Source organism: Thrips palmi, unplaced genomic scaffold (assembly GCF_012932325.1).
Source record: "Thrips palmi isolate BJ-2018 unplaced genomic scaffold, TpBJ-2018v1 HiC_scaffold_5, whole genome shotgun sequence".
NCBI lineage: Eukaryota > Metazoa > Arthropoda > Insecta > Thysanoptera > Thripidae > Thrips > Thrips palmi.
Window position 1 is genome coordinate 16,829,060 of NW_023144632.1, and position 24,519 is coordinate 16,853,578.

The 24,519-nt window shown below is 37.4% G+C and overlaps 5 protein-coding genes across 6 annotated transcripts; 3 read left to right on the forward strand and 2 right to left on the reverse strand.

Annotated features, from left to right (window-relative positions):
• Positions 1-50: 50 nt before the first annotated feature.
• Positions 51-8,023, reverse strand: LOC117650735 (coiled-coil and C2 domain-containing protein 2A). Its single transcript, XM_034394325.1, has 28 exons — positions 7,786-8,023; positions 7,474-7,701; positions 7,234-7,389; positions 7,007-7,156; positions 6,827-6,928; positions 6,649-6,741; positions 6,439-6,559; positions 6,022-6,207; positions 5,811-5,949; positions 5,555-5,672; positions 5,307-5,467; positions 5,091-5,228; positions 4,692-5,013; positions 4,315-4,598; positions 3,994-4,236; positions 3,683-3,913; positions 3,345-3,483; positions 3,057-3,260; positions 2,767-2,972; positions 2,351-2,680; positions 2,106-2,274; positions 1,807-2,001; positions 1,556-1,721; positions 1,361-1,467; positions 1,018-1,281; positions 695-933; positions 474-612; positions 51-365 (listed from the first exon to the last, which is right to left on the reverse strand). Exons 1-28 carry the CDS (start codon positions 7,864-7,866, stop codon positions 177-179), a joined length of 5,100 nt encoding a protein of 1,699 aa, XP_034250216.1. The 5' UTR covers positions 7,867-8,023; the 3' UTR covers positions 51-176.
• A 155-nt stretch (positions 8,024-8,178) lies between these two features.
• On the forward strand, positions 8,179-11,568 carry LOC117650211. 2 transcript variants are annotated; one of them, XM_034393450.1, is made up of 3 exons: positions 8,179-8,681; positions 9,045-9,335; positions 9,601-11,558. In XM_034393450.1, exons 2-3 carry the CDS (start codon positions 9,061-9,063, stop codon positions 9,920-9,922), a joined length of 597 nt encoding a protein of 198 aa, XP_034249341.1. In that variant the 5' UTR covers positions 8,179-8,681; positions 9,045-9,060; the 3' UTR covers positions 9,923-11,558. The 2 variants fall into 2 exon arrangements, with proteins under 2 accessions (XP_034249341.1, XP_034249340.1); XM_034393449.1 differs by having other exon boundaries at positions 8,185-8,681; positions 9,060-9,335; positions 9,601-11,568.
• A 97-nt stretch (positions 11,569-11,665) lies between these two features.
• Positions 11,666-14,923, reverse strand: LOC117650209 (histone acetyltransferase type B catalytic subunit). The gene is made up of 10 exons (XM_034393447.1): positions 14,726-14,923; positions 14,428-14,497; positions 14,278-14,353; positions 14,080-14,203; positions 13,857-13,998; positions 13,305-13,461; positions 12,944-13,155; positions 12,713-12,867; positions 12,368-12,484; positions 11,666-12,275 (listed from the first exon to the last, which is right to left on the reverse strand). Exons 2-10 carry the CDS (start codon positions 14,495-14,497, stop codon positions 12,099-12,101), a joined length of 1,230 nt encoding a protein of 409 aa, XP_034249338.1. The 5' UTR covers positions 14,726-14,923; the 3' UTR covers positions 11,666-12,098.
• A 103-nt stretch (positions 14,924-15,026) lies between these two features.
• Positions 15,027-17,518, forward strand: LOC117650210 (adenosine 3'-phospho 5'-phosphosulfate transporter 2). Its single transcript, XM_034393448.1, has 8 exons — positions 15,027-15,191; positions 15,467-15,690; positions 15,783-15,904; positions 15,986-16,082; positions 16,235-16,400; positions 16,490-16,680; positions 16,754-16,935; positions 17,104-17,518. Exons 2-8 carry the CDS (start codon positions 15,493-15,495, stop codon positions 17,264-17,266), a joined length of 1,119 nt encoding a protein of 372 aa, XP_034249339.1. The 5' UTR covers positions 15,027-15,191; positions 15,467-15,492; the 3' UTR covers positions 17,267-17,518.
• A 534-nt stretch (positions 17,519-18,052) lies between these two features.
• LOC117650208 (folliculin-interacting protein 2) lies at positions 18,053-24,498 on the forward strand. The gene is made up of 11 exons (XM_034393445.1): positions 18,053-18,478; positions 18,709-18,925; positions 18,997-19,154; positions 19,237-19,328; positions 19,427-19,639; positions 19,723-19,927; positions 20,001-20,294; positions 20,451-20,574; positions 20,690-22,515; positions 22,599-22,740; positions 22,830-24,498. Exons 1-11 carry the CDS (start codon positions 18,393-18,395, stop codon positions 23,034-23,036), a joined length of 3,564 nt encoding a protein of 1,187 aa, XP_034249336.1. The 5' UTR covers positions 18,053-18,392; the 3' UTR covers positions 23,037-24,498.
• The last annotated feature ends 21 nt before the right edge of the window (positions 24,499-24,519 follow it).

The following is a 24,519-nucleotide window of genomic DNA, read 5'->3' on the forward strand; positions in this document are numbered from 1 at the left end:
TGTAAAAAGGGTTCTTTAGACACAGTAGTAGCATGATTGGGATATCAAGATCTGGTAATATTTTCTTTATTTAAAGACTCTTTAATCATCATCAGTAAATCCAACTTGATATACATGCCAAAATCAAATTCCAACACTCATGCGCTCAAGAATGTGTTTTCAAATGAGTTATATAGCTACCGAAGCTTTGTTAAAGATGCAACATAAACCCAGATTGATAATATATTATTTGGAAATGGATGAATGTACACTGCTAAGGCAAATTCGGCATTTTCATCTTGGTTGTGGTGGACTCCAGTTGCTCGAACTGCTTCAACGATAGCTTCAACTGAAGTATATGGTAGATTTATAGGAAATCCACAAACCTATAACATCACATCAAAATATTAATATGTTTTAAGCAAGTGCTGACTTGGGAAACTTAGGAAAGGAATTTCACAATCTAAATATATTATCAAAAATCTTATATAAACCTTATGAGAAGTCAAGATATGCTGCAATTCCCTAGAATGGTGAGGGCTAGAATTTTCTCCAGAACCAAAACAACTAGCATTTTCTAGCCGAGGCAGTAATTTGCGAAGGGTAGCAATACAGTAACGATTCCACAGTGTTCTGTAACAAAAAGAAACAAAATCTATGTTTCAAATCAAAATACAAAACAGATTTTTTTCAACAACTTAATTTGAAGGGTTACATTTTTGTACGCCTCCATTTCATAAGAGAATCTCTTAAAAAGTTTTCAACTTTATCTTGTAAGATATTTGAGGCATTGGTGGATGTTGGAGAATAGTGCAAGGAAGAGGGTTGCACACTCCCAACAGGGGCAGATATAGCACCTCTTCGGCTTCCAAAGGCAGCCATCCAATCTGATCTGCGATTCAAATCAAACTGAGTGCGCCGAGGAAGTTCCTCCTTCTGCAAATTAATCCAAATCTAACATACAAACAATGACATATTAGTAATCAAATACCACCATATATTCTTACATGGAGATTATAACATAAAATTACTTCTTACATTTTCATCATTTACGAGGCCATAGACTCGTTGCAAAGGACAGAATGAATCAAATATACTGTAGCACTGCCCTGCTGTTGGGTCCCAAACCCAAAAGTGTGATTTATTCTGCTCTTGTTTCTCATGGACAAACACATAAGCTGTTAGACCGTGTGGTATGCCCGTCCCTACCAAAAGCCAGGCTTTCTTGCCTAATCCCATCAAGTAGCAGCAAAGCAGAACTGCATGAGCCCATGGATCTCCCCAGCCCAGACGCAGAACTTGCTGAAATATGACTTTGATTAAAAACAAGTACATAGTACGAGAAAATTATACAAGTCATGAAATATAAGGGAGTACCCACATCACAGGTTAACCAAACGTCAAACATTCCTTGGTTTGGAGCCACTGGTACCATAGACACAAATCTTGCAGCCATGTGCTCTGTAATTGTCCCTTCACCTAACAGGGCTACTCAAAGGCGATTATTCAATGCATAGAATTAAAAGACACAGCTTTTATAATTTTTTTAAAAATATTATTCTAATAATGTACTTACCTGGTGGTGTTAAGGGACGGAAAAATCTAGTAATGCAAACTGACTTTCCACTTGCATCAATGACTAGAGTTTTAAACTGCCTATGTGGGACAACCACATTCATTTCTTCCTCAAAATGGAGAAGATGCTCTTCCAATACTGACACTTCACTGCTATCAAGACGTTCCTGAAATAAATATGGCATAGTTCACAATACACATGTAGAATATAATACCTTCACCACACAGTTGTGTGAACTGAGTGAATCTTACATTGAATGGTTCTGGAGGGTTCAGAACAGGTAGCACTGTAATAAATAGGTTGAGAAAGGTAGCATCCCTGTTTGGAAATAATTGGCCACCTTGATCTGAAGAGAATGTTCCTGGCTGCCAGCCTGTCCTCTGGTGGGATTCTCTCTCATAGCCAAGAAGCATTGAGGGAGAGTACATTTTAAAGGTTCCCTCAATCTACAAAATTAAACCAATTCATTTAAAAAAAAAAAAAAATACTTGGAAGTAAAATTTTGTTATCAAAATCTGTTTTTAGCCTGGTAAGAAATATAAATACTTACTCTTGCATTATGGACCAGAGTTGAAAAAGGAATGTGCAAGCTTGCCAGCCAATTACGTTCTAAACGCTGGTGGATGCTTGTTTCTCTTTGTCTGTCGTCCTCCACAAGATCAACAATGACTTCATCAAATAAATGAATAAAAAGAGTATCAGATTCGGTACTTCCAGGCCTGTAATGCTATGAGTCTCATTAGAATTTATTTCATCCTTCCATTCATGTGTGAAATGAAACTCATCTGATATTACCTCACTGGAATTTGAAGATCCTGATTCCATGTTGGGTTAGCTCCCTCAGCAGTAGTAGTGCGAAAAGATAATCCCTGAAATGATACTTCAACAAATGGTCGCACAGCAACTGTAGCAAAACCAAGATTTGTAGATGAGGGCACAGATACAGATCCTAGCAGTGAATCAGTCATCTTACGAACAGGAACTTCAAATGCCCGTATGACATTCACCATTAATCTGACTTCTTGTCCAGCAAGACTCTGAACAGCTACTTTTTTGCGTTCTTTGCGTAGTGGTCTCAAAGGCCTTTTGGGTTGCAACCACTTCATAAACGTCAATCCTAATGTACTAAAAAATTTAAATTTAAAAAATTTAAATACATTGTACAAAGAAAAGAGCAAAAATACGTCTCATCATAAGAACAAATATTTTACCTAATGTCGGGTACTTGATCCTCTGCTACAATATGATGCAAGTTGGCACTACGCTGTGCTTGTCTACACTGCGCAAGAACCCTCTGATAAACTCGTTCCAAATATAATCGACCCCAGGCTCTGTGAGATGACAGTGGATCAGACCACATCATTTCAACATCAAGTTCAGTCTCTCTAGCACTGACGCTCAACCTTTTCTCATAGGACTTTACATGTAAAAAGGCAGAAAGGAAAATTTGAACATGTTTAAACATATAAGAGAATATGTCTCAACAAAATATTTTTACCACCTTAAAAATTTCAGTTGAAATTTCTTTTTCTCGGTTTGGTATTTGCTTCCAGTCACGGAATTCTGTCTCTCCTTGGGCGCGTAATACTAACAGACGCAACCTTCGGTTTTTATCAAGAAAGCTGGGTTCACAGAAATCAAAATTGCATTGCAAAGGACTTAAACGAAAATAGTTCAACTCCTGCTTTGAGTTTGCACTGAGGTTCTGAAAGAAAAAAGTTACAATTAACAGTAACACAATACACTAAATAGTAGTTACCTAAAGATAAACAGATATAAAAATTACAACCTTCAAGAGAAAAAAGAAAGAGGCATTGGACGGATCATTAGGATCAAGTTGAGATTTTTGAGCCCACTCTGTCAATTTGGTAAGATCAAAGGAGCCATCTTTACCCAAATCAGCCAGAAAATCAGATGATTCGAGCTCACTGAAAATTTTTTTCAAGAATTAGAGAGAAGAAGCACAACAGAATACAACACAAAAATTTTTAATTAAAAAAAAAAAAAGTTTAACAAATCTAGTGACTTTTTTTTAAGAATCTTCTGAGGAAACTATGACCAGGAATCTTAATTTTTTAAAGGCAATGCAATTTAGTACAAATCTATGTACTCTTAATTACAGCATACCTGTCAGTAGGGGGCAAATATTTTTGTTGAGGGGCAAGAATCAAATTTTTCTCCTTGTCTATGCCCCATCCGGCCCGGCAACACACAACACCAGATGTGTACAAGCATCCATTAACACCAGGAGATCCACTAATGAATGTCCCACTTCCCACCCCAGCATGACTAAAAGACACAATCCGATCACTGCTAAACTCATGATGATCCAAAACTGCCGTTTTTAAGGTCTTGTCTCTAAAAGAGGGAAACAAAGCAGTAAAGATTTACCCATGTGTACAATGTTACATGATAGTCCTTGCTTCCTATATACTCACGCAGCTGGGATAGGCAAGAATACTTGAGCAAGCTGGTGCCTACCTCCTCCAGCACCATCTTCAAATACTGCAAGGTGAATACTCTCAGGTGGCTGAAGAATTCTGATTGAGAAGCACTCATTGAAGACTACTTTAAATTTTGCATTAAGAGAATATGATTGAGTTTTGCACACTTCTTTATTATTGTAGTAGATACGAATAAATAACTGGCACCGCTTCAAGGCACTACATCGTTGCTTCTCTCTGCAATTTCCCAACAAATTATAGGTCCACAGAATAATAATCACATCAATGAGAATAAAACAATGAAATTTAGCCCACCTCGCATCTTTGGGATCATCTGTTGCCTTCTCAGACTCTTTTAATGAAATTTTCAGCTTAGGCTCTCCAGGAGGACGTAAACATAGAGACATTTTGTCAAAAACTTGCGCTTTGATACTGCTTATGTCAACCGGCTTAGGTTCTAGTGGCTTGTCCAACAGCACAAAACCACCTGTATTTATCATAATTTGTGATGTTCTGTCACTATTTGTGTGGTCCTCTGTTCCTTCTTCACTGTAAACTATCGGTATGGACTCTGACTGTATGTTAGTTACCTTTCCTCTCTGCAAGATTTAAAAGTTAAATGTCAATGTAACATCACTGAGTTCAATAAAGGGCACTAGCAACATGTACACAGAATCTATCATTGTACCAACCATAATTTCTTGTTTCTTCCAAACTTTTAATTGAGATTGATAATGCTCCCACTCAGAGCTGAATCTTTCTTGTTCTTCCATTTCAAGTTCAATACATGCTTGTCGTATCTCTCTTTCCCATTTAGCCTTTTCAGCTAATAATTCCTTCTGAGTCAACTGCTCACAATGAATGACCAGCCTATGAGGGGTACATGTGAAACCTTGAACATCTCTAAGCTTTTTAAGATCACGCCAAATAGAAAGGAGGGAAACAAGTAGTTGGCGGCTTTGAAATCCTTCAGCTAGTAAGTGTTGCCACGTAGCCCGAACTTCTTTTTTGTACCTGAGCAAACATGCATTCTCCCATGAAAAATGTTAAAACAAACAGCAAAAAAATCAATATTGTTTTATGTCAATTACATTTTCATACGGTCCAATTGTTGTGGAGAAATGTCAGCAGCATTAGAGTTTAGCAAGGCTTGTAGATTATCATATGCTTGGCGTAATGAATCTAGACGGCCTGATAGTCTTTCTTCTTGTTGCATAGCTTCTCTTACTCTGTAATTAAACTCTGCAATTAAAGGATGAAATGTGTGCAAATTCAAATTATAGAATCATTTTCAACAGTTGAAGTACCTGTATTGATTATACAAATTTAACAGACGTTGAGCAAGCACATGTTCCTGACTAAAAAGAGGATGGTGCTCGAAGTGAAGCGTCCCAATGTGGATTTCTAGTAGGGCATAATTGACACCTTCAGAAGCTACATTGCTTTGAAAGATGAGAGGTTTTATTCCCTGTATGTTGTACCAAAATAGTCATGATTATGAATTACGATTTTAAAAAATATCTTACTTTAAAAACATTGTAATGGGATGACATACAGGTTCATATTCAACATGCTGTAAATTTGTAGGAAAATCTTCTATTTGAGGTCTATAAGGAGTCAACCTGATGGGATTAGGTAGAACATGTAACTCTCCATCATCTCCAAACCAATGTCTGAAACCAGAGGACAAAATTAAAAACTGCCATAAATACAAAAGTTTTTTGGACCATCCAAGTAATCCAAGGTACTTAAAATTAAACACACAAATGCTGAAAGTAGTTTGAAAGTTTCATTTATTTCTCAACTTTTACCTTCCCCCTTGTTCAAGCAATCTCTTTTCTAAGCGATGGCAGTTGCTTGAACGTACTTTAGGTCGAAAACCAACAAAGAGCCCTTCTTCTTCTCTGTATCGGACCTCCTTTCCTGGAGCAAGGCGATCTTCTAGTGGGACTGAAAATTAAACTGCATTGAAAGACTTGGACTGCACGACTTGAAAACTAGGAAAGGAGCACTTAGACTTACCGAGACTTCTTGTTGGAAAGAAGTATAATTCAGACTCTTTAGTACGAGATTCATGATCATCAGGAAGTGAAGGTCCAGCATTATGATCAACTACTTCCCATTCATCTCGGGTAAGACCTAAATAATCAGCTGCCAGTAACTTGGACTTATCTGCTCCACTCATATCCAAATGATCCTCAGCTCGTTCTGTTAAAATAAAATATATAGTACACTAAAATAACCAAACAGTTTCTGCACACAATTATTTTAGCCGTAAGAAGGAAAAATTGAATGCATAAGACGTATTTTATAACAATCTTTATTGCTACATAGAGCCTTTCATACTCTTTTTGTCCTTACAGACCTCTAAAGATGTGCATTTACTGACAAAAAATTAGGGCAGTGTTCTGGCCCACCTGGAATGAGTCAATTTTTTACCTGATGATGAGACAGAATCTCCTTCATCTTGGGATGCTAGAGGAGCTGGAGAGCCTATTGTTGTTGGTTCAGGTTCCCACACTCTGGTAAAGAAATCAATGGATGAGTCTGCATTTGAAACCTGTAAATAGATTAAATATAAAGGTCCAAAATTACTTTTTTTTTCCTACCAAAAAACCAATTTAAAGAAATGGATTTTCAGAGATTTACTTGTTCTGGAAGTTTGTCAGGAGAGAGTCTTTTATGGTGAGAGTTTTGGTGTTTCTCCAATGCAACTTCTAGTTCCATTTCTTCCTTCTTAAACTGAAATCAAGCAACTATAATTTTAGACATATGCAATTTGGGGAACGAGGTATTGGTTGTCCTCTGGCATAGAAATAAAACTTACCAGTTCATCAACCCGTGACTGAGCAGCTTTCTGCTGACTTATGTAATCACTAATAGGGTTCCTTTTAGCCTTTGTTTCAGGCTTAATGTTGCCAGCTCTTACCTGAAATTCCAAAGTCAATCATAAAGAACAAACAGAATTTATATTCTATGAAGTGTTGGTTAAAAGTGGTGCGCTAACCTTGACACTCTGGAATCGATCCTTCAATCTGTCTCGATATGATCGAGTCTCAGAGTGAGACTGTGATGTCATACTGTAGCTTCCGTCAAGTGATGAATCACCCACAGAAATTCTCCTGGTAATATCTGGTTCAACCTCATCTTTAGCCACCTGATCAGGTGGAAACAAGAATACAATGTATTAATGACTATAATATTTTATTTGTATACTTTTAAAATATGGCTTACTTGGGTCTGGTACTTTTCATTCTTATTGTTTGGAGTTTTTGAGATTCTTGGAGTGGTTTCATTTGACGCATGTAAGCTGTTAGGCTCAGAGTCACTGGTCTTCTCATTTAAGTTTTGTATCAATTCATCATGAGATTTTGCAGCAGGAAGATCTAACTAAAGAAACAAAATTAACTGTAAAATTTTAAAAAATATGTGTGGAAGGTTTAGAGACTATCAACTTCAATAAAACTTGCTTACCTTTAGAGACTTGGGATTGTTGTCAGCTGTTTCGACAATTCTGGCTCGAACAACAACCTCAGGGTATTCCTGTCTGGCAGCTGTGGCAGGATTGCGATGAGCTCTTGAGGTGTTTTTGATGCTTTGCTGGCTCTTCATATTTGCTTCCGTCTGCTTTATTTTATCAGGTTCATCGCTTGATGAAGCACTTGTAGAGCTGAGGCTTAGCTCTGGAAGCTCATCTTCAACCTGCAGCAAAGGGTTGAACATTCGTTCATCAAACATACAACGATATTATCAGTACCAGTGGTTTTAAGTAGTTTGAAGTCTCACCCAAGCTGTTGGTTGCTTTGCCTGTCGCAATGCTGACTGACCAACATTCCCTTTTCCGCTTTCTACGTCTAAGGAACTCATACTAAGGTAGTCTTACACCGGTTGCGTAGTTGCTGCTGTCGTAAACCGTTCACAAAATGTAAACTGATGTCCGATGTCAAAGGGCTAGCTAAGGGGGACAATCAAACAAGCAGCCGACATCCGACATTTGTAAACAACAAATACTACCAACACCACCACACTCACTTTCTTTCAGTCCTACTGCTTCCCCCCTCCCCCCTTCCTCCTAAAAAAAAACAATGAAGGAGAGGAAAGATATAAATATGAGCAATATTTATTATTTGGCGATTCCATATTTCGAGCTGGTTAATGATTTCGTCCTGGTACTTGCCGAACGTTTCGGTTGAAATTTAAAACGGAGGGCAGTGCCTCCCTGTCAAAAAGCCAGCCAGCCAGCAGACCACTTTTTAAAGCAAATTTAGTAGTTTGTTATCCTATTTTTATAGTTGATTACTTTGTCAAAAGTCTTGTATTATCAAAATTTGGTTTAATTTTGGAGTAACGTCGTATGTCGTGTTCGAAATCGGAGAAGTAGAGTAGAAGTAATTTCACAGCAGCATTGTTGTGGACTGTCGGATCCTCATATTTATGAGCTCAGTCAGCAGCGAGCTCAGCTGATGGATGAAGGCTGACTAAACCAACCCATTCAAGGAATTTTAGTCTGTTGTTTAAGAGAAGAACCGTTTCCTAGTGCCTACACCGGTTTGATATGTCTATCATTGAGGAAAAGAAAATGTGGCTTTCATGAAATTCATTTTACTGGGGACCCGAGGTTGAACTTGTATTCAGTCTCGTCGTACGTCCAACCTCATTTCTGCATCAGCCAGAAAAATAAGGTATTTATATCTTTCCATCTTATTGATTTATTTTTGACTCAGTTGTTCGAGTAAATTCGTACATTGTAAGTCTGCCATGAGTGTGTACAGGATATCTTTCAATTGCTTATGTCTTTCTTTCTCTCTTTTGTTATCTGGTTCCATCATATTCCTTTATTATAATACATTAATAATTGATATGTTTTCGGCTGTGGAGAATATGCTTCCTTTCTTTTACCCTAATTAAATTTGTCAATGTTTTATGTCAACTTATTTAGCTCAATGGTACTCAAAAGTGTAGCACTCTTAGATCCCATTGATCTATGGACGTTTGTTTGTGTTTCTCATGTTGAACATGCTTCCTTAACAAATGTCTTTTATCAGTTACCATTGTTGCAGAATGTCCGTTTCGGGCGGAGTGATGTCAAAAGTGGCACTAGACGCAGCCCTGGATGAATTGGGTATGCTGAGCTCTATCACCAACAGCCGTCAAGAATACATTGCAGAGCTTTCGAGACTTGCTGCTCTAGAAATACTGCAGGATCGCGATGTGGGCTCAAGTAATGCTGGTAATGGAATGCGTACTCGAGCAAGCAGCATGTCGACTGTTAATGGGCGCACCTTTGTTTTGAAGAGATTCAAGGATTCTAGGTTAAGATTAAAGCCATATGATGGGTAAGAAAAACAAAACTCCTTATGCTTATTTCTTGAATTTCCATGGATCCCACTGATAACATTGCCTCCAGATAATGTTGTGATGTGCTGAACAGAATCACTCATCACACTTGAGTGTTTACCTTTATTAAACATTCTCCTTCCTGTAACCTAAAGATATCTCCCAAGTCGCCATGTTATGAGTGGGTCCCCCTGAATATTGTTTGCATTTTTTTGCATTTACTTGCGGCCTATTCTTAAAGAATTTTTTTTTTTAAATTTTCAGGTTAAGGTTATCAGAACCAAAAAGTTCACGAAGAAGATCACGAACGCAAAGCGAAAATGAATCAGACCTGCTTGATCATTTGCCCCACTGTGCACCTAACCAGCACCCTAGTTTAGAACCAGTGCCCTATATTGCTCTCCCTATAGACAGTGTCTTAGCAAGTAACTTGTTTAAATCACGGTCAATGGAGAGTATTGATGCACGGACCAGTGATGAAAATGTATGCACCGCAGAGAAAGAGCTAATTTCCGATACAATTGCCAGTTTAAGAGAAGTAGACTCTGTTTCTAGTGGACTTCATAGACTGAATGTCAGTGAATAAATTAACATTAAAGGTGTTGCTTTCAAAGGAGGTGAACTATTGTAACTTTGTCATCAATATCATTTTCTAAATGGAACTTATTTATTATTTAGTTTAAATAAGTGATATTTGGTGTAGGGAAAGTCTGTTTATGAACATCATCTGTGTTGGCGGTCACAATTGCATGCAATTTGATTGCAACTATTTATTGTAACTGCTCTCCCTTAATTAATTCTCCAGTATCCTGGTTATTTCAGTTTTTGAACCTACCCCATTTCTTTGTGTGTACCGATGCATATACGTAACATAATTAATATATGCTTGAATTGCACCATGTATTTATTTTGTAATGATTAAGGGAACATTGGCTAGTATTGAATCTTGTCAAAACAAGACTGAAGAAAATTGTTCAAATGTTTTTGATGTTCATAACACATGGGGTCATAGTGTGTTTTTTATTTAGCAGGGAACCATCAGCGATTTTTGAAACTGTTTAATATTGATTCAAAAGTTTTAGAGTTCCTAGAAATTTGCTGAGCAGGGTGCTACAATGGGAAATTCATTTTGATACAAAGAAACAAAAGCCCATTTATAGCTTGTACCTTCATGATGGAAGGAAATCAATAAGTATGCAATGGCAATTGTCCTATCAACTTTGGTTTCGTGGATTTCCCAAGTTTGCTGTGAAGTATCTCATGGGAGCCATCCTTCCTTCTCCCTCTTTTTCTCACATTACACTTGTTTTCTTTTCTGAGTGTAAAGGTAAATTTCCTCAGGATGTTCAGACATTCTTGACATCATACAAGAGTCTGAAATTTGTTTGTTTTTGTTTCTTAAATTACTGGTTTTAATTTTGCTACTCTTTGAATGTTCAGTAAATGAGAATTTTGGCACGCTATAATGTACTTTTCCATGATGAATTATTTCTGAGAAATAGGATGTTATTTGCTCATTTAATGTTAATGAAATGTGTTACATTAACGTCTATTTTCAAAAACAAATCATACAATTTGACACAAGATAGTCTTGTTTAGTGGAATTTAAAAATAACACTCTGGGAGCCAACTGGACTTTTTTTCATCCATCTTTTGTAGATAGTTTGTGTCTGTTCCACAGTGCTTCACAATTCCCTCAAGCTTAAGCAGTGGTGTGTTGGCCTCAATATTGCTCATGGAAACAGATGCTGATCTCAGGTCCTTTTCATCACAGAGGGGTGTTGGAATGTTTGATAAATACTTTATAATCATGATTAAATTTAGGTTGCTCAAGTTTAGTGCATTTTTCTTTAACCTGCAGGAAGTCTGATAGTGATAATTTGTATACATCTTTGGTTTGCAAGGCAACCTTGTTTTTGTTCCATCTGGCTGTTAGTACCTGGACTAGATATTCTTTTTGAGCTTACACTGTTACTGTTGCTTTAACCAGCAATCCCTGTACAATAAATTAGTTTATAAATGCATGAAAGGACCACAAGAATGCACAAACTTGTAGCTTACTATTGTTGATTAATATGTACGTTTGGTGTGTACCTGTTTTTTCTTTTCTTTTTCTTCTGGTATATTGCAGTTGAATGTTTGCAATGCCAGATTGTTGTTAAACCTACAGAAATGTTATATTGTATTTTTAATGCTATACTACATGCAATGCATAAACTTGATTGCTGTATTTTTGTTCATAGCACTTACTACTTGTTAAATTACACTAAAGCAGTTCTACCTGTTTTGCCAGACTATGTAGGGTATCACATCAAAGTAAAACACGGCATCAAGGCAGAAGTGACAGAATGTCTATTTTGAAATTTGTTTTTGCACACATCACAAAGACTACAGACAAGCAAGATAAATACAACACTATGTTCATAGTTCCTCCTGCTACTTTGCATTAGTTTATTAACTTTGCTACCTTCAGTTTGATTTTTAAAAAAAGGAGAAAAAAAACAAAAGGACTTAACAAATTTCCCCTCTCCCTTGTGCTCATGTGCAAATCACTTTTACATTACAAATTAATTAATCAAAACCATAAAACAGAATGAACATTTGGAATGTCTTAAAATTCAAAACTAAAAGTTGGAGATACTATTGAAATATAACAGGTACAGAAATGATACTTAATAGTAGTCCAAAAGCAAAACCTGATTAAAACAGAGTAACAAGACTTCCACAAGTGTGAACTTTCACAATACATGATGACTTGCCATCTACGATGAGCTAGCAGCCATTCGCTCAATCACATGAAGAAACTCTTCCTCCAGATCTTTGTACTGTCGGTCTAAACTTTCGAGGCGCTGTGATTTATCCTTGAGGTTCAGAGCAGTTGCCTTAAGTTCGTCTTCACTCAAGACCTTTTGCAATTTCTCAAGCATCAAGTTCTCTTTCTGTCAAAATAAATAATCTTATTAGCGACAGGATCCTACATTAGCCCACTGTATACGGTAAGCTTTAACAGGTGCTGAAATACGACACATACCTGAAATGGTGTGTTAAGTCTCTTTTTCACATCCAAGCGATACTGCCTATATTCCTCTGAATCACTTCGATTGGTTGCTCTCAGCCTCAGAATCTCATACACTCGCCTGGCCTGTTTCTATGAAGTGAGGGACAGAAAATTGATAGTCATTAAGAAGACTGGAACTGAAATATCCCAAATACAAGCCCCTGTTTTCCCCACAAAATTGAGCTTAAATAATGGCGGGGGGTCCAGTCTTAAGGGATATATTCCATATGAGCACCTTAACATTTGGCGGGAGGGGGTAGGTGGGAGGAGGAAGCGTATATTCAAAACATTATGAGATGCGCTCAAAAGTAGACTTACCTTATTGATCTTGAATTTCTCTCTGGCTTCTAGTGCCATTTCATTTGGGCAAAATCCTCTTTTCAGTGCATCAGGTTGGTAACAAGAAAGCTGCTTCAAATTTTCACAGTCCACATAATCTCTAAGGAATTGGAAATCTTGAGACGGATCTTCCACTGCAACATTTTAAAGGTGGTGTGGAACATAAATCTTGACCAACTTACCGCAAAGGTTTAAGTTCATATACAATACCTGTTATATCAAGGACTTTCGCATTACCCATATATCGGTTGTAAATAGTTCTAAGCAAATTTGCACCAATACCTTGCCTCTGGAAAGGAGGAAGTACAAGGAATTGACTAATGCGGGGCCGTTTGTTTTCAGGGTAGGCATAATAATCATAGACAGTTGCATATCCAGCAATAGCATACAAAGTATTGCCATCTCTCTCATACTTTTCATAGCTGCAACAAAAATTGACGAAGTCATTTACCACAGCAAGTAGACAAAAGCCCTTTATCATGTTTGAATGGCTGATTCTCCACCAGTCAGCTGCCAGTTCCCCAGTCAGTAGGAGATACAACCTACGTATTCATAAAAGTCAAACACTTACCAAGTAAAAAATCTCCAGTTATCATCATCAGTGTCTATATATGAGGATGCATCAATGTACCACAGAACGAATGTTTGAAGTCGGCTGTGATACTTAATAAAGTCAGCATTGGAAGTTTCACAATAGTATATCTCACAGGTACTTGGGGCCTTACCATCTAACAAAGAAAAAAACATTAATACATTAATTTTACAGAGCAAAGTGTGTAGTAGCTTCCTCTGGAAAATGAAAATAGTTTGATATAGGAAGGGCTTCAGAGGCTTGCAAGCTAATGGGGCTAGAACAAACGTCCCTAAAAACATGCTCATGTATTTGTAAAAGAAATACAGAACAAAATCTCAGGGATCACTTGTACAGCTGCCACAAAAACTCAAACAAACCAAGATCATCACTAGCCCTAAGTGTGCCTCAGATTGAAAACTTTATCCATCATTTAAAGCATGTAAAAAAGCATGACTTTATCAATGCATGTTGTCCTCACTGGCCACTTGGGTACAATCAATTTGAACAAAGTAATGCATATGCTGAAAATCACAAAGAAAACTAACATACCCCTTTCAGTTTTGAAAGAGTGGACAAGTTCCCCATGCGGTTTGAAACTTGATTCCTTGTTCAGACTTTCCAAAAAAGTATCAAGATTGACCATGAAACCTGGTGGTATTTTCTCTGCTACAATCCTCATGATATCATCAGGCTGAAATAGGAAAGAGAAATGCATATGAGATAAGTTACTAACAAACCATAGAGTACCAAGGTGCTAAGGCTTAACAGGTACCTCAACTCCATCAAAATCATCTGGATCTGCAGTCTCTTTGAAATCTATTCCCAAGTACGTATTAAGTCGACCAGCAGTGTAGTACAACTTGACTTTCAAGTCTCGATATCCAAAGATTCTTTCACTAGGAAGGAAAAGAAACAGATGAAAAACATTTCAAAAAAGGCTCAGTCAGTTCATACATGGAATGACACTTACTTTTCTCCAAATACCTGGTGTGACATTTCTGGACGGAAGGTGGTTTTTTCATCTTTTAAATCATCAGCATGTCGAACTGCAATAGAAAGGAGATAAGCCAAGAACTGTGATATAAAAACAACTAAGGCCGCAGTGACTGCAATCACTTACCTAGTTTAAACTCCAATGCAGAATTGCTGTCAACAAGAAACGCCTCTGAACAATCGCCAGCAATGTCCATCTGAACAAGGTGAGAGAAATAAGAATAATTTCTTCAAGAACCGACGTCAGACAAAGCAAACAGGAGTGAAAGAAGAGGAATTCATGTAAAATTTTAATATTGAAACAAAACAATGAACACAGTTAGGAGTTGAATGAGAAGATATAAGTGAGAATAGGCTCATTCTAATGTCCGATGCCCAAAGTAGAAAGGAAAGAGCACGGGACAGTCGCTTCACCAATCACTCACGATGTTTGTCCGGCTTGACTTCTGCAAAATCCACACGTGTTCTCAGTTTCTGACAATGAAGAGCTTTCCAATCCAACTGCTACAAATAGAGGGAAACTATGGTGTGGTCGGTGACGATTCTGCTACTGCGCGCGAAACGGGGATTTCAGCTTCAGCTTACAACAACTCGCACCAACGGCCGATCGCGGCAGAGAGAAGAGAAGAAATTGCTCCACTCGGCCAGGGTTGTACTATTCGCACGCAAATTGTGTTGACATGAAGAATATTCTCATATTCTCTCTCCACTCCCCACCCACCGCACCACCGCACCCCCCCCCCTTCCACCTATCAAAAACATATATACGCTCGGCCACGGGTCTAACTTATTTTCTTCGGAACCATGCTGTTTTTATCGTAGTTTATTGCTCTGCGTGAGATGCAGAGCAAATGAAGAGTTCACCTAAGCTGACGTGATCCATGCTGATAAGTTAGTCCCTTCAAACATACTGTTTGCTTGCTGTCTGCTGCTGTGTTGGTGACATAACCGCAACATTTTGACACTGACATGTACCATAGTTGTCGTATCCTATTACTTCTCTTCTTTCATTTGATGGTCTGGCGCGAGATTTTCCTTCTAGTTTACTTCAACTTGTTTCAAAGTCATTTCCCATTGGCTGTCATCTATCACCTCTTATGTCTATGGGAATTGTTCTGTGCAATGCAATCTAGCGTTCACTACAGGTTGATGTCTTTCTGTTACAGAATAATTTACATCATACAATTGAAAAATGTCTAGCGTAGTGTTAGAAGTTAAAACGGAACTCTATGACGGTGGCAAACATTTGAAAGCTTCAGATGCTGTAGACCAGAACAGCAACAATCTTCAAATCTTATGGATTGACATTAGTACCTTTCGTCCTATTAACCAATTTCTTTTATGCTGCTTAGCAGTGTTCATTTTTTATTTACTGTATGGTTATCTTCAGGTAATCCTGCTAGTATAACCATGTGTTTATTGATGTGGGATGGATTATATCCCATGGCATGTCATTCACTTTATTATCATTGACCATTTTAGGAGCTTCTTTTTACCTTGGAAAGTCTGAAATCTTGTGGATGGTACTTGACTCTGATACAGTTTGGATATTACTCAGTGTTCGGAATAGTAGAAATGAAACTCAGAGACATAAGAGGCCGAAAGTAAGTTGATTTAGTTGCCTTAATTTTGAAATGGAACCCATGGAACCAACCATGATTGGCTCCCCTCTTTTTCTCTCACAGGATTCCTCTCAAAACCTATTGCCTACTTGCCTTTCTTACTTTGGGGACGATGGGATTCTCAAATTCATCGTTGCAGTATCTTAATTATCCTACCCAAGTAAGTATTGTTTTTATAAACAGCTGGTCGGCAAGTATGCAGCTTATTTTTTGCACGCACTATGGACAAAGAAAAGAGTAAATCACAATATACAGTCTTATGTGCTTATATGCACTAATTCAATTCATTGTTCTTCAATTTTTTATCAACAGGTTATTTTTAAATGCTGTAAACTTATACCTGTGATGGTAGGAGGTATTTTGATTCAAAGAAAAGCTTATAGCACCCTCGACTTTTTGGCTGCATTTTGCATGTGTCTTGGTCTGACCCTTTTTACGTTGGCTGACAGTCAAATATCACCAGTATTTAGCTCAATAGGTAAGTCGAAACAGGAGTTTGTTTATCTGTTTCAAAACTATGGCTACAACACAAATTGTTCTAATGGATTGGTCTCCTTTCCTGTTTAGGAGTTTTCATGATATCTTGTGCCTTGCTTTGTGATGCAGTAATTGGAAATGTGCAAGAGAAGTCAATGAAGTCTTTTAAGGCTAGTAATGCTGAAGTCGTATTATACTCTTACTTTATTGGATTTGTCTATCTATTCTTAATCCTTCTTTTAAGTGGGAATTTGACTTCATCTGTTGGGACATGCTCAAAGGTATGCTAAAATTTATGTCTTTTAACTTTTGCTTTAATGCAAAAATAAACTCATAATTTTATTTTACTTCTAGTACCCCACTTTCACATATGGGTTCTCTCTGCTATTTTCATTGACTGGATATTTGGGAATTCAAGTTGTGCTCATATTAGTGAGGACTGGTGGAGCAGTAACAGCCGCAACAGTGACAACTTGCCGCAAGGCTGTTTCAATTGTGATATCATTCATATTTTTTTCAAAGCCGTTCACATTTACGTAAGTACCTTCGTTTTATTTTCCTTATACAACCTCCTTTGAAGAGGCTCTTTTCAGGGGAAGTAACATTATGATAGACATTTCTATTTCTATTCATACACTGTTCACATTTTAAATGTAAAGTATCACCATGTACACTGTTTAATTATTCTATCTTTTTATATTCAGGTATCTATGGTCTGGACTTTTGGTGGTTGTTGGTATTTATGTTAGTGTTTGTAGTAAAAATAAAAACGCTAGTCAAAGTTTGACTGGTGCTCCAAGAAAATTGATTCAATGGGCTCTGAACTGTGTACGGAAACATCCATCCAGAACTCTTCAGAATGTTTAGGTAAATCTATCCAATCCACTGCCCCATCGGAAACCAAGAAGTGCATTGTTAAATGAAGTGTTACTTTGCTGTCATGGCATGCTGACATGGCTGTCATTATGGTACATGATTGAAGTTTGGTTGAAGATTGAAATTAATTCCATACCAATCAGTATTTATTTCTATTGCTGATCCCAAACTGTTATTGTTTTATGAGCTGATGGGTGGCAAAAAAATAAACATGCGTAAATAAATTATCACATTTTTCATGTTTTCAGATTCTTTTTCCTTTTATATTTTTCCAATTCCTGTTATCAAAAGTTTGGACCCGAACTACTATTTCTCACAAAATTACGGTGAAGAAATTGCAGAGAACCAAAATGAAAGCTCTTTCCTCAGATGTTGCTGAGGTCTTGTCAAATGCTGGTCGAATTGTCAAAAGTCTCTTTCGGCTTAAAATTGTCATGAACTTCAATGCCGTGAACTATACCTTCAGAAACGGCCAAATTTCAAATCGAATTTCACGCGGTGTTGTACCGCGCGGGTCTGCAACGTCTAGTGCCAACCTACAATGTGCTTGGCAAGATACCTTTTGTAGAAAAGGGTAATTGCAAACGTCCTTCTTCATTTTTTATAAGTACTAAAGTAATACAAAGATTCCATTTCAGCCCTGATTCTCCTAAAAATAGTTAAAACGAAACGGAAGAAAATTATTAGAAAATGGTTGAAAGCTGCCTGTCTCAAAAGCCACTGTTACCAACAGCTCGTGAAAGGAAAAGGAAACGAAACAGATGACATCCGATTTAGATAGATTCGTTACCTTGTTTGTATACAAATGGCTGGATTACGGTTATCGTGTCACTTGCTCGGGTTCTTTAATTCACCGAACTCACAAGGAGAAGAAAAAGAAATTGTTATATTCTAGCGTGCTTCCTCTATAGTATATACCTAAACTCATATTAGCTTTGGCGTTTTGCCAGAGGAGGCAGGTGACATGAAATCATATGACTGCTGTGCTGACGAACGCCGCTGGCTGCACGTGATGTTATTTACTCAGTCTCAAAAATAGATTAGGACTAGAGCGGCCTGGACAAATATCTGTCATCAAAAATGTTAAAAAGAACCACATTATTAATTTAAATATATTATGGCACTTCTGAATCGCCTCTTTTCATCGAGAAGGAAACAACAACCTCACAAAGGTTATGCTGTTCCGAGCCTTTCTCAGGGGAAGTAAGTTACTACACTATTATTTTTGTAGATGTAAGTGTTGAATGTGTAGCCTGGACTATCATCAAAATACACCTGCAAATATTTATCATTAATGATCCTTTTGGGGATTTGTCCATTGACACTTGTCAATCTACTTTAAATCTGTCAATCTGGTGTCAAAGGCTTATTTTGCCAGCTCTTTAATGTGCATGTATTTGCTTATTTGCTTCATATTTTTTTTTTTGTTTCAGCTCCAAAGTGTTTGAATTTAATAAAGGCCAAGTTAGGGTATTATTGTTCCGAGAATGTGAACGTCGTGGAAGGAAATTATTGTTTGATTCCAAAGCCGTTAAAAAGGTATCTCTACCAAGCCTATTACAATGCAGCAAATTGAGAAAAGGTGTAAAGGCAGAAGAAATAAAGAAGGCAGAAGCTTTTGTAGAAATCACAAATGGCTTTGGTTATCAGGTGAGCAAGGTTACTGCAGTGAGTGAAATTTTATTTGGTTTACGTTATTTAATATATTATGTTCTGTATAGTACACTCGTCCGTCATCAGATGTGAAGCCATTAGGCGAAATGATCTTCGGTTCTGTTGCCATGGCTCTTCGTGGTACAACATTTAAAGTTCATGTTGGCGGAAATCCTCCTGTTCTTATGCTTACTAAAGTTTCAATCTCTCCAGCAAAGAGAGAATGGTGAGGTGTCCCCTTTTATTTTTTCTAGACTGAATTTAAACTGTTTGCCCTTAGCATCACCACAATTTCTGGCTTGTTGCAGTGATAATGTTTTGGAGGACTCTTATGGAAGCTCAATTAATTCTATGAATGAATACCTCTGTGGAGGAAGCAGCAGCTCAGATTTTAAGATAGGTGTGTGTCAGAAATGTGTTGGTTTCGTACTTGTTTTATTGATGCACTTTCACTCACCAGTTTAAGTTTAATCTCCTACTTTTTTAAATAAATTTCAGCTACTTCCACTGGATCTTGTCCTCTAGATGTGCCTCTTCCTAGCAGTTTAACATTAGGGGCATCACAATTTTCATCTAGAAATGATAGAACTGGTCATTATGGTAGCTTGGAAGCAGACAGTGGGTGCTATACAAATAGCGACTGCAGTGCTGCAGGCCTACCACCTAATAGTTCATTTAATGCTGCTTTGGCTAGTCCAGACTCACGGAAAGGTAGTTTCTATTGTATCTTTACAACATGTTTAATGCTTTCCACAGAGGTCTTCTTTAACTTTTCGTTTTTGAATCACATGTAGGCTCTGGTGGAAGCTTATCCAGTTTAAGAAGAAGATGGCTCCGTACGGCTAGTACGTCTTTGGACCTTGATTCCAGTCAGAGCCTAACAAAGACTGATTCAGTAGCTTCGTGTGGCTCACTGCCACCCAGTGGGGATGACAAGCCCCTTCGCCGCACCAAATTGGGAGTTGCATTTGTAATCAGCCTTACCCAGCATCAAAAAGAGTAAGGATTTCAGCAATTACCTGCCATTTTTTCTGTCAATTGATTTGTTTTAAATATTCTGTTTTCCTTCTAGTTCCATGGAGGAGTTTTTGTTAGAACATGCAGCTTTGTTGGATAGTATGGCAGTTCGCCTTCACTCTGCGGTTGAGCGAGCTTATTGTCGAAAAGAACAGTTTGTTTCAATGATGCTGGATGCGAGTAGCGACCTAGAACAAAATGTGGAGGATCTGCTCTTAGGACCAAGGCTGTCTATGCCTATGTGGCTTGGGCTTCTCTCCTCGCCCTCTCAACATTCTTCATTAGCTTCAGGTTTCATGCAAGAGCTATGCCAAATACTTGAGGTTTTTGACACAAAAGACACAAACTTGTAAGTCATCTATCTCTTTTAATTTTGTATTTTCAAACTATATTACCATTTGAGGTCACAAGGGGAATGGAGAGGAGTCCAGATGTGGCATCAAACAATAAACTGGTTATGAAGTACGGAATGATAAATTAATAGTCTTTATGTGCTTTCTTACAGTTTTGTGAGTACACTTCTGACTTCTGTTTTGACACACCATTTAGGCTGGGTTCCTACAGTTACTCCTGGTTCACATTTGTGTCTTCGACCATCTTGTATAGATGGTACCTCTCTACCTTGCAGTGTTAGTATGACTAAGATGCACATCATTGCTTTTCTCTCCAATGATTTCTGTCCATAAATTTTAGCCAGCCTACCCTTTTTATCTTTTGTCTTATGATTTATACCTTTTGTTTCAGTTGTTTGATCTACCTAAAGTCCATCCTTATAACCCTTTATGGGCACAAGCTATGGATTTGTATGGTGCGCTTGGGAACCCTCTCAAAACGTCTCGTACAATAATTATGTCTTTGGCTTCAAATAAGAACCGTATTGAAACAATTGAGAAGATGTTGCGCATTGTTTCATACTTCATCAGATGTGCTGCTATTGAGCGACAAGAACCCAAACTGGAAGAGTTTGATATTCTCTCAAGTATCAGTTCAAGTCCTTCTGCTGCCAGAGTTTCTACTTCTCAGATGTTGTCATCTGATGGCCACACATCTTCCTCATCTATTGTTCATTCAAGGAGAGAAAAGTCCTCCCCTCTTTCCCTAGCTTGTCATCCCTCTACTGCCGTAAATACTTGTGAATTATCAGGTTCTCAACCTAAATCTAAGACTCTGGGTGTTGTGGATATGTCTTGCAAAGGTGAAACCCCTCTGATTGTGGAAGGAAATGGAATACATTTAGACATTTCTCTCAAGAAAACAGCCAATGTGGGACTGAGAAGAACTATGAGTTATTCCTCTAGAATGACAACTTCAGCCTTAGTTGAAAATAAAATCAACAAGGGAAAACATACGCTCAATGCTGTTACAAGTGAAATATCAAGAGAAATAATAACCTCCCAGTGTGTATCTGAAAAGCTATCAAAGTTGCATGAATTTGGCAGCAGCTGTCCCAATCAAAGGGCTTCACAGGATATGTGCACTCCATTTGACAAAGTCATTTTTGTGCTAGGAGAGAATGAAAACTTAATTGGTCTGAAAGGAAAATCAAGGACCGATACTGATGAATTGGACCTTAACATCATAGATGAAAAAGGGAAGATGCATGAACAGCCATTGAGCTTCTCTGGAAGTGAAGTGGAAAGTGGATTTTCTGAATGTGAATCATTTGAGCTTTCACCAGTACGCACTGGTTGTGCCAATCTTATGAATTCTTCTGGCAAAACAACTAATTCTTCTAAGCTCCTCACTTCTAGCCTGGACCCAAGGCTCTACTGTTCAAATAATGAAAGAAACACAAATAATTTTAATACTAGTTCTACACGTCTCTCACATAAAGAAGAAACTTTACCATTCCATGAGGTTAACCCTAGACTTTTAACAATTCAGTCAACATTGATTCCGTCTGAAAAACGAGCAGACTCATTTTCTGTTAGTTCAGCCAACCTAAGGTCTCTTGCCAGATCCTTAAGTGTGAATCTCCCGGTGTGTTTGAAAACAGTGAAGCATGAGCTGTGTGAAAGTGATACATGTATCTCATGCGGTGACCAGATTGCCAAAGCAGAAAGTAAAGAAAATATGCACCCTCTGAGAGACTTGAGACAAGCGTGCGGTAAAAAAAACATGAGGAACCTAAGGAGAGCACACAGTTCATTTTGCGTTCAAAGTCAGAGCAGGAAGTCTTTGAAAAGCAACCCCATATGTCAGAAGTGCAATTTTCACGATGCAAAATCTCGTGTTGACGATTGCTCCTTCACTACAAGAGAAAAATGCAATGGACTTGAAGAAACTCAGAACTCAGATTTGAAGCAGTCAAATGTTGTGGAGCTTCCTCTTCCTGCGAGCCTGGCATGCGGTGAATTTGCAGAAACAGTTTGTGGCTGGGGCATTGCTGGCTCATTATTTGGTGGTGTTTCACCACGTTACGTGCCGGAGAGAGTTCTTCAAGGTTGTGCTCCCCTTGGCCCTGGATGGGAAGTTATTTTAAAAAGAGATCTCTTATTGGATGCACTGCACCCTACATTGGACCCAGGACTAACAGAGGCTGTTGCTATTGTTGCTAACATCGATTCATGGTAATCAATTGAATAAAGCATATTTAATCTTCTAGTTAAGGACAAAATCACTGAATTTGTCTATACTTTTAATTTTATTTCAGGGAAGTACAATTGATATCCAGTCATACTTATGTTGTGGATAGACCAGGTACGCTGGGCATTAGAGTGGGGCTGTCTCAACTTATTGCAAACATGCTTGAGTCTGTGTACCACATGTGGAAGCTACATGCATCTTCTGAGTTGGTAAGCATAAGGCGCTCATGAAAACAACAAAAATAATTTTACTTGAATTCATATTCATGTTTACAATAATTTTTTTAAACATATTGCAGTGCTTATCATTTTTGGAAAGCCGTCTTCAGGAGATTGTGCTACGCAGTCAGGCTTTGTCAGAGCTGCTCCTTACAAGAGAATTTTGTGATATGGATAATTTAACTTCATCTCTCTCTCTTGAACCAAATGATGTGCCCCTTCTGTTATCAGTGGCATCGACACATTCACCTGAAGTGACGCAGAGATATGGCTTGAGCTTTAGATGACATTTTTCCTTCTCAGTAAACCCATGTTGTCAAATTCTAAGTGCACTTAATGGGAGAATCCTAAATCTGGATGTTTAAACAACTCTAAAGTTGCGGAAGAAATAATAATACAGTAATAATAATGTAGGTTTAGTATGACTTTTATGCTGAAGTTTTGGTAATATGTCACGAGCATGTTTTGTCTCAACTGTGTTATTTATGGCTTGTGATTTTTCTTAAGTAATGATTTTGAGATACAGACTGACATCTTTGACTTTGATATACCATCATTATCGACTAAGCAATAAGTTTCAGAAAATCTTAATATCAGGGTTTGTATTATTTATAATTAATCTAGTTTGATGAATATCGAAATGACTTAAATCAATAAAACCTGTGCATTCATTGTTCATCAGTGCTCACTGTTTTCCACTTTGTTAGAAAATGAGAAAACAACATTCCTACTTCAAAATGTAGACACCATCAGCATTAGAGCTTTCTTTTATTTACTTTTCTAATGATGCAATATATTAGAGGTATTCCCAAATCATAGATACTGGTAAAAGTAGATTGTTTCTTTTGGATGAGTGTACCCTATCAACACATAGCAATAATCAGTTTAAAATATGTGACCTATTTCTCTTTTTGTGCAACTTTTTTGTAGATTCCTGTCATTCCTGAACTTTTTTTGTTACACATGGCATGTTGTTCAAAGATAATCAAGACCTACATTTCAAATTTTTATTTAGATTAGCCAGTCTGCTCATAGGTTCTCTGTTGGTACCAGTATTTCAATGTATTCAATTTATCTTTAAATAACTCTTTGAAACATGTAACAATGTAGTTAATTCGCTCTTATAGATCAAGCAATATTTGCTTTTACGTTCTGGTAGAGTGGTGTGTGTTTGTGTTCTTTTGGATATGAATATGACTCCTGTTCAAAATTAAGATAAGACTTTGTAGAAGAGGAACATTTTTTCCCCTTCCTCTTTTACTTTTAGTGCTTGTTGTCTGACTGTTTTTGTTTTTATTAATTTATTCTATTTATTTTTTATCATTGGTCAAATGGTATTGCTTTGTTTCTGCCTCTTTGTTAAAACTTAAAACATACATTGTTTAAATTGTGTACAGCCACAATGATCTCCTGTAAAACAAATGAACTACACAGTATTTTTTTCTTATTTTGAGCATCTCTCTTGATGAAGCTGATGGGGAACATGAAATTGGTTTGAGGATAAATTTGACATTCATGTTCTCCAAAGTACTTTAGATTTCATTTTGTAACTGTAAGGGACCAATGCCCAATGTTTGCATGAAGAATGTTCAATTCTTTCTTTTTCTCCTTTTACTTATTTGGTGTGAATCAAGAGAATTATAAGTTCCTAATTTGACCAAATTTGGTCTGTTTTCTCTTGTATTATTTTATTTGTCTGTTGATCGACACTTGCTGTTTTCAATAAACTTTGTTTTGTTAGCATTCTGAGCAATGATTAATTGTTCTTTT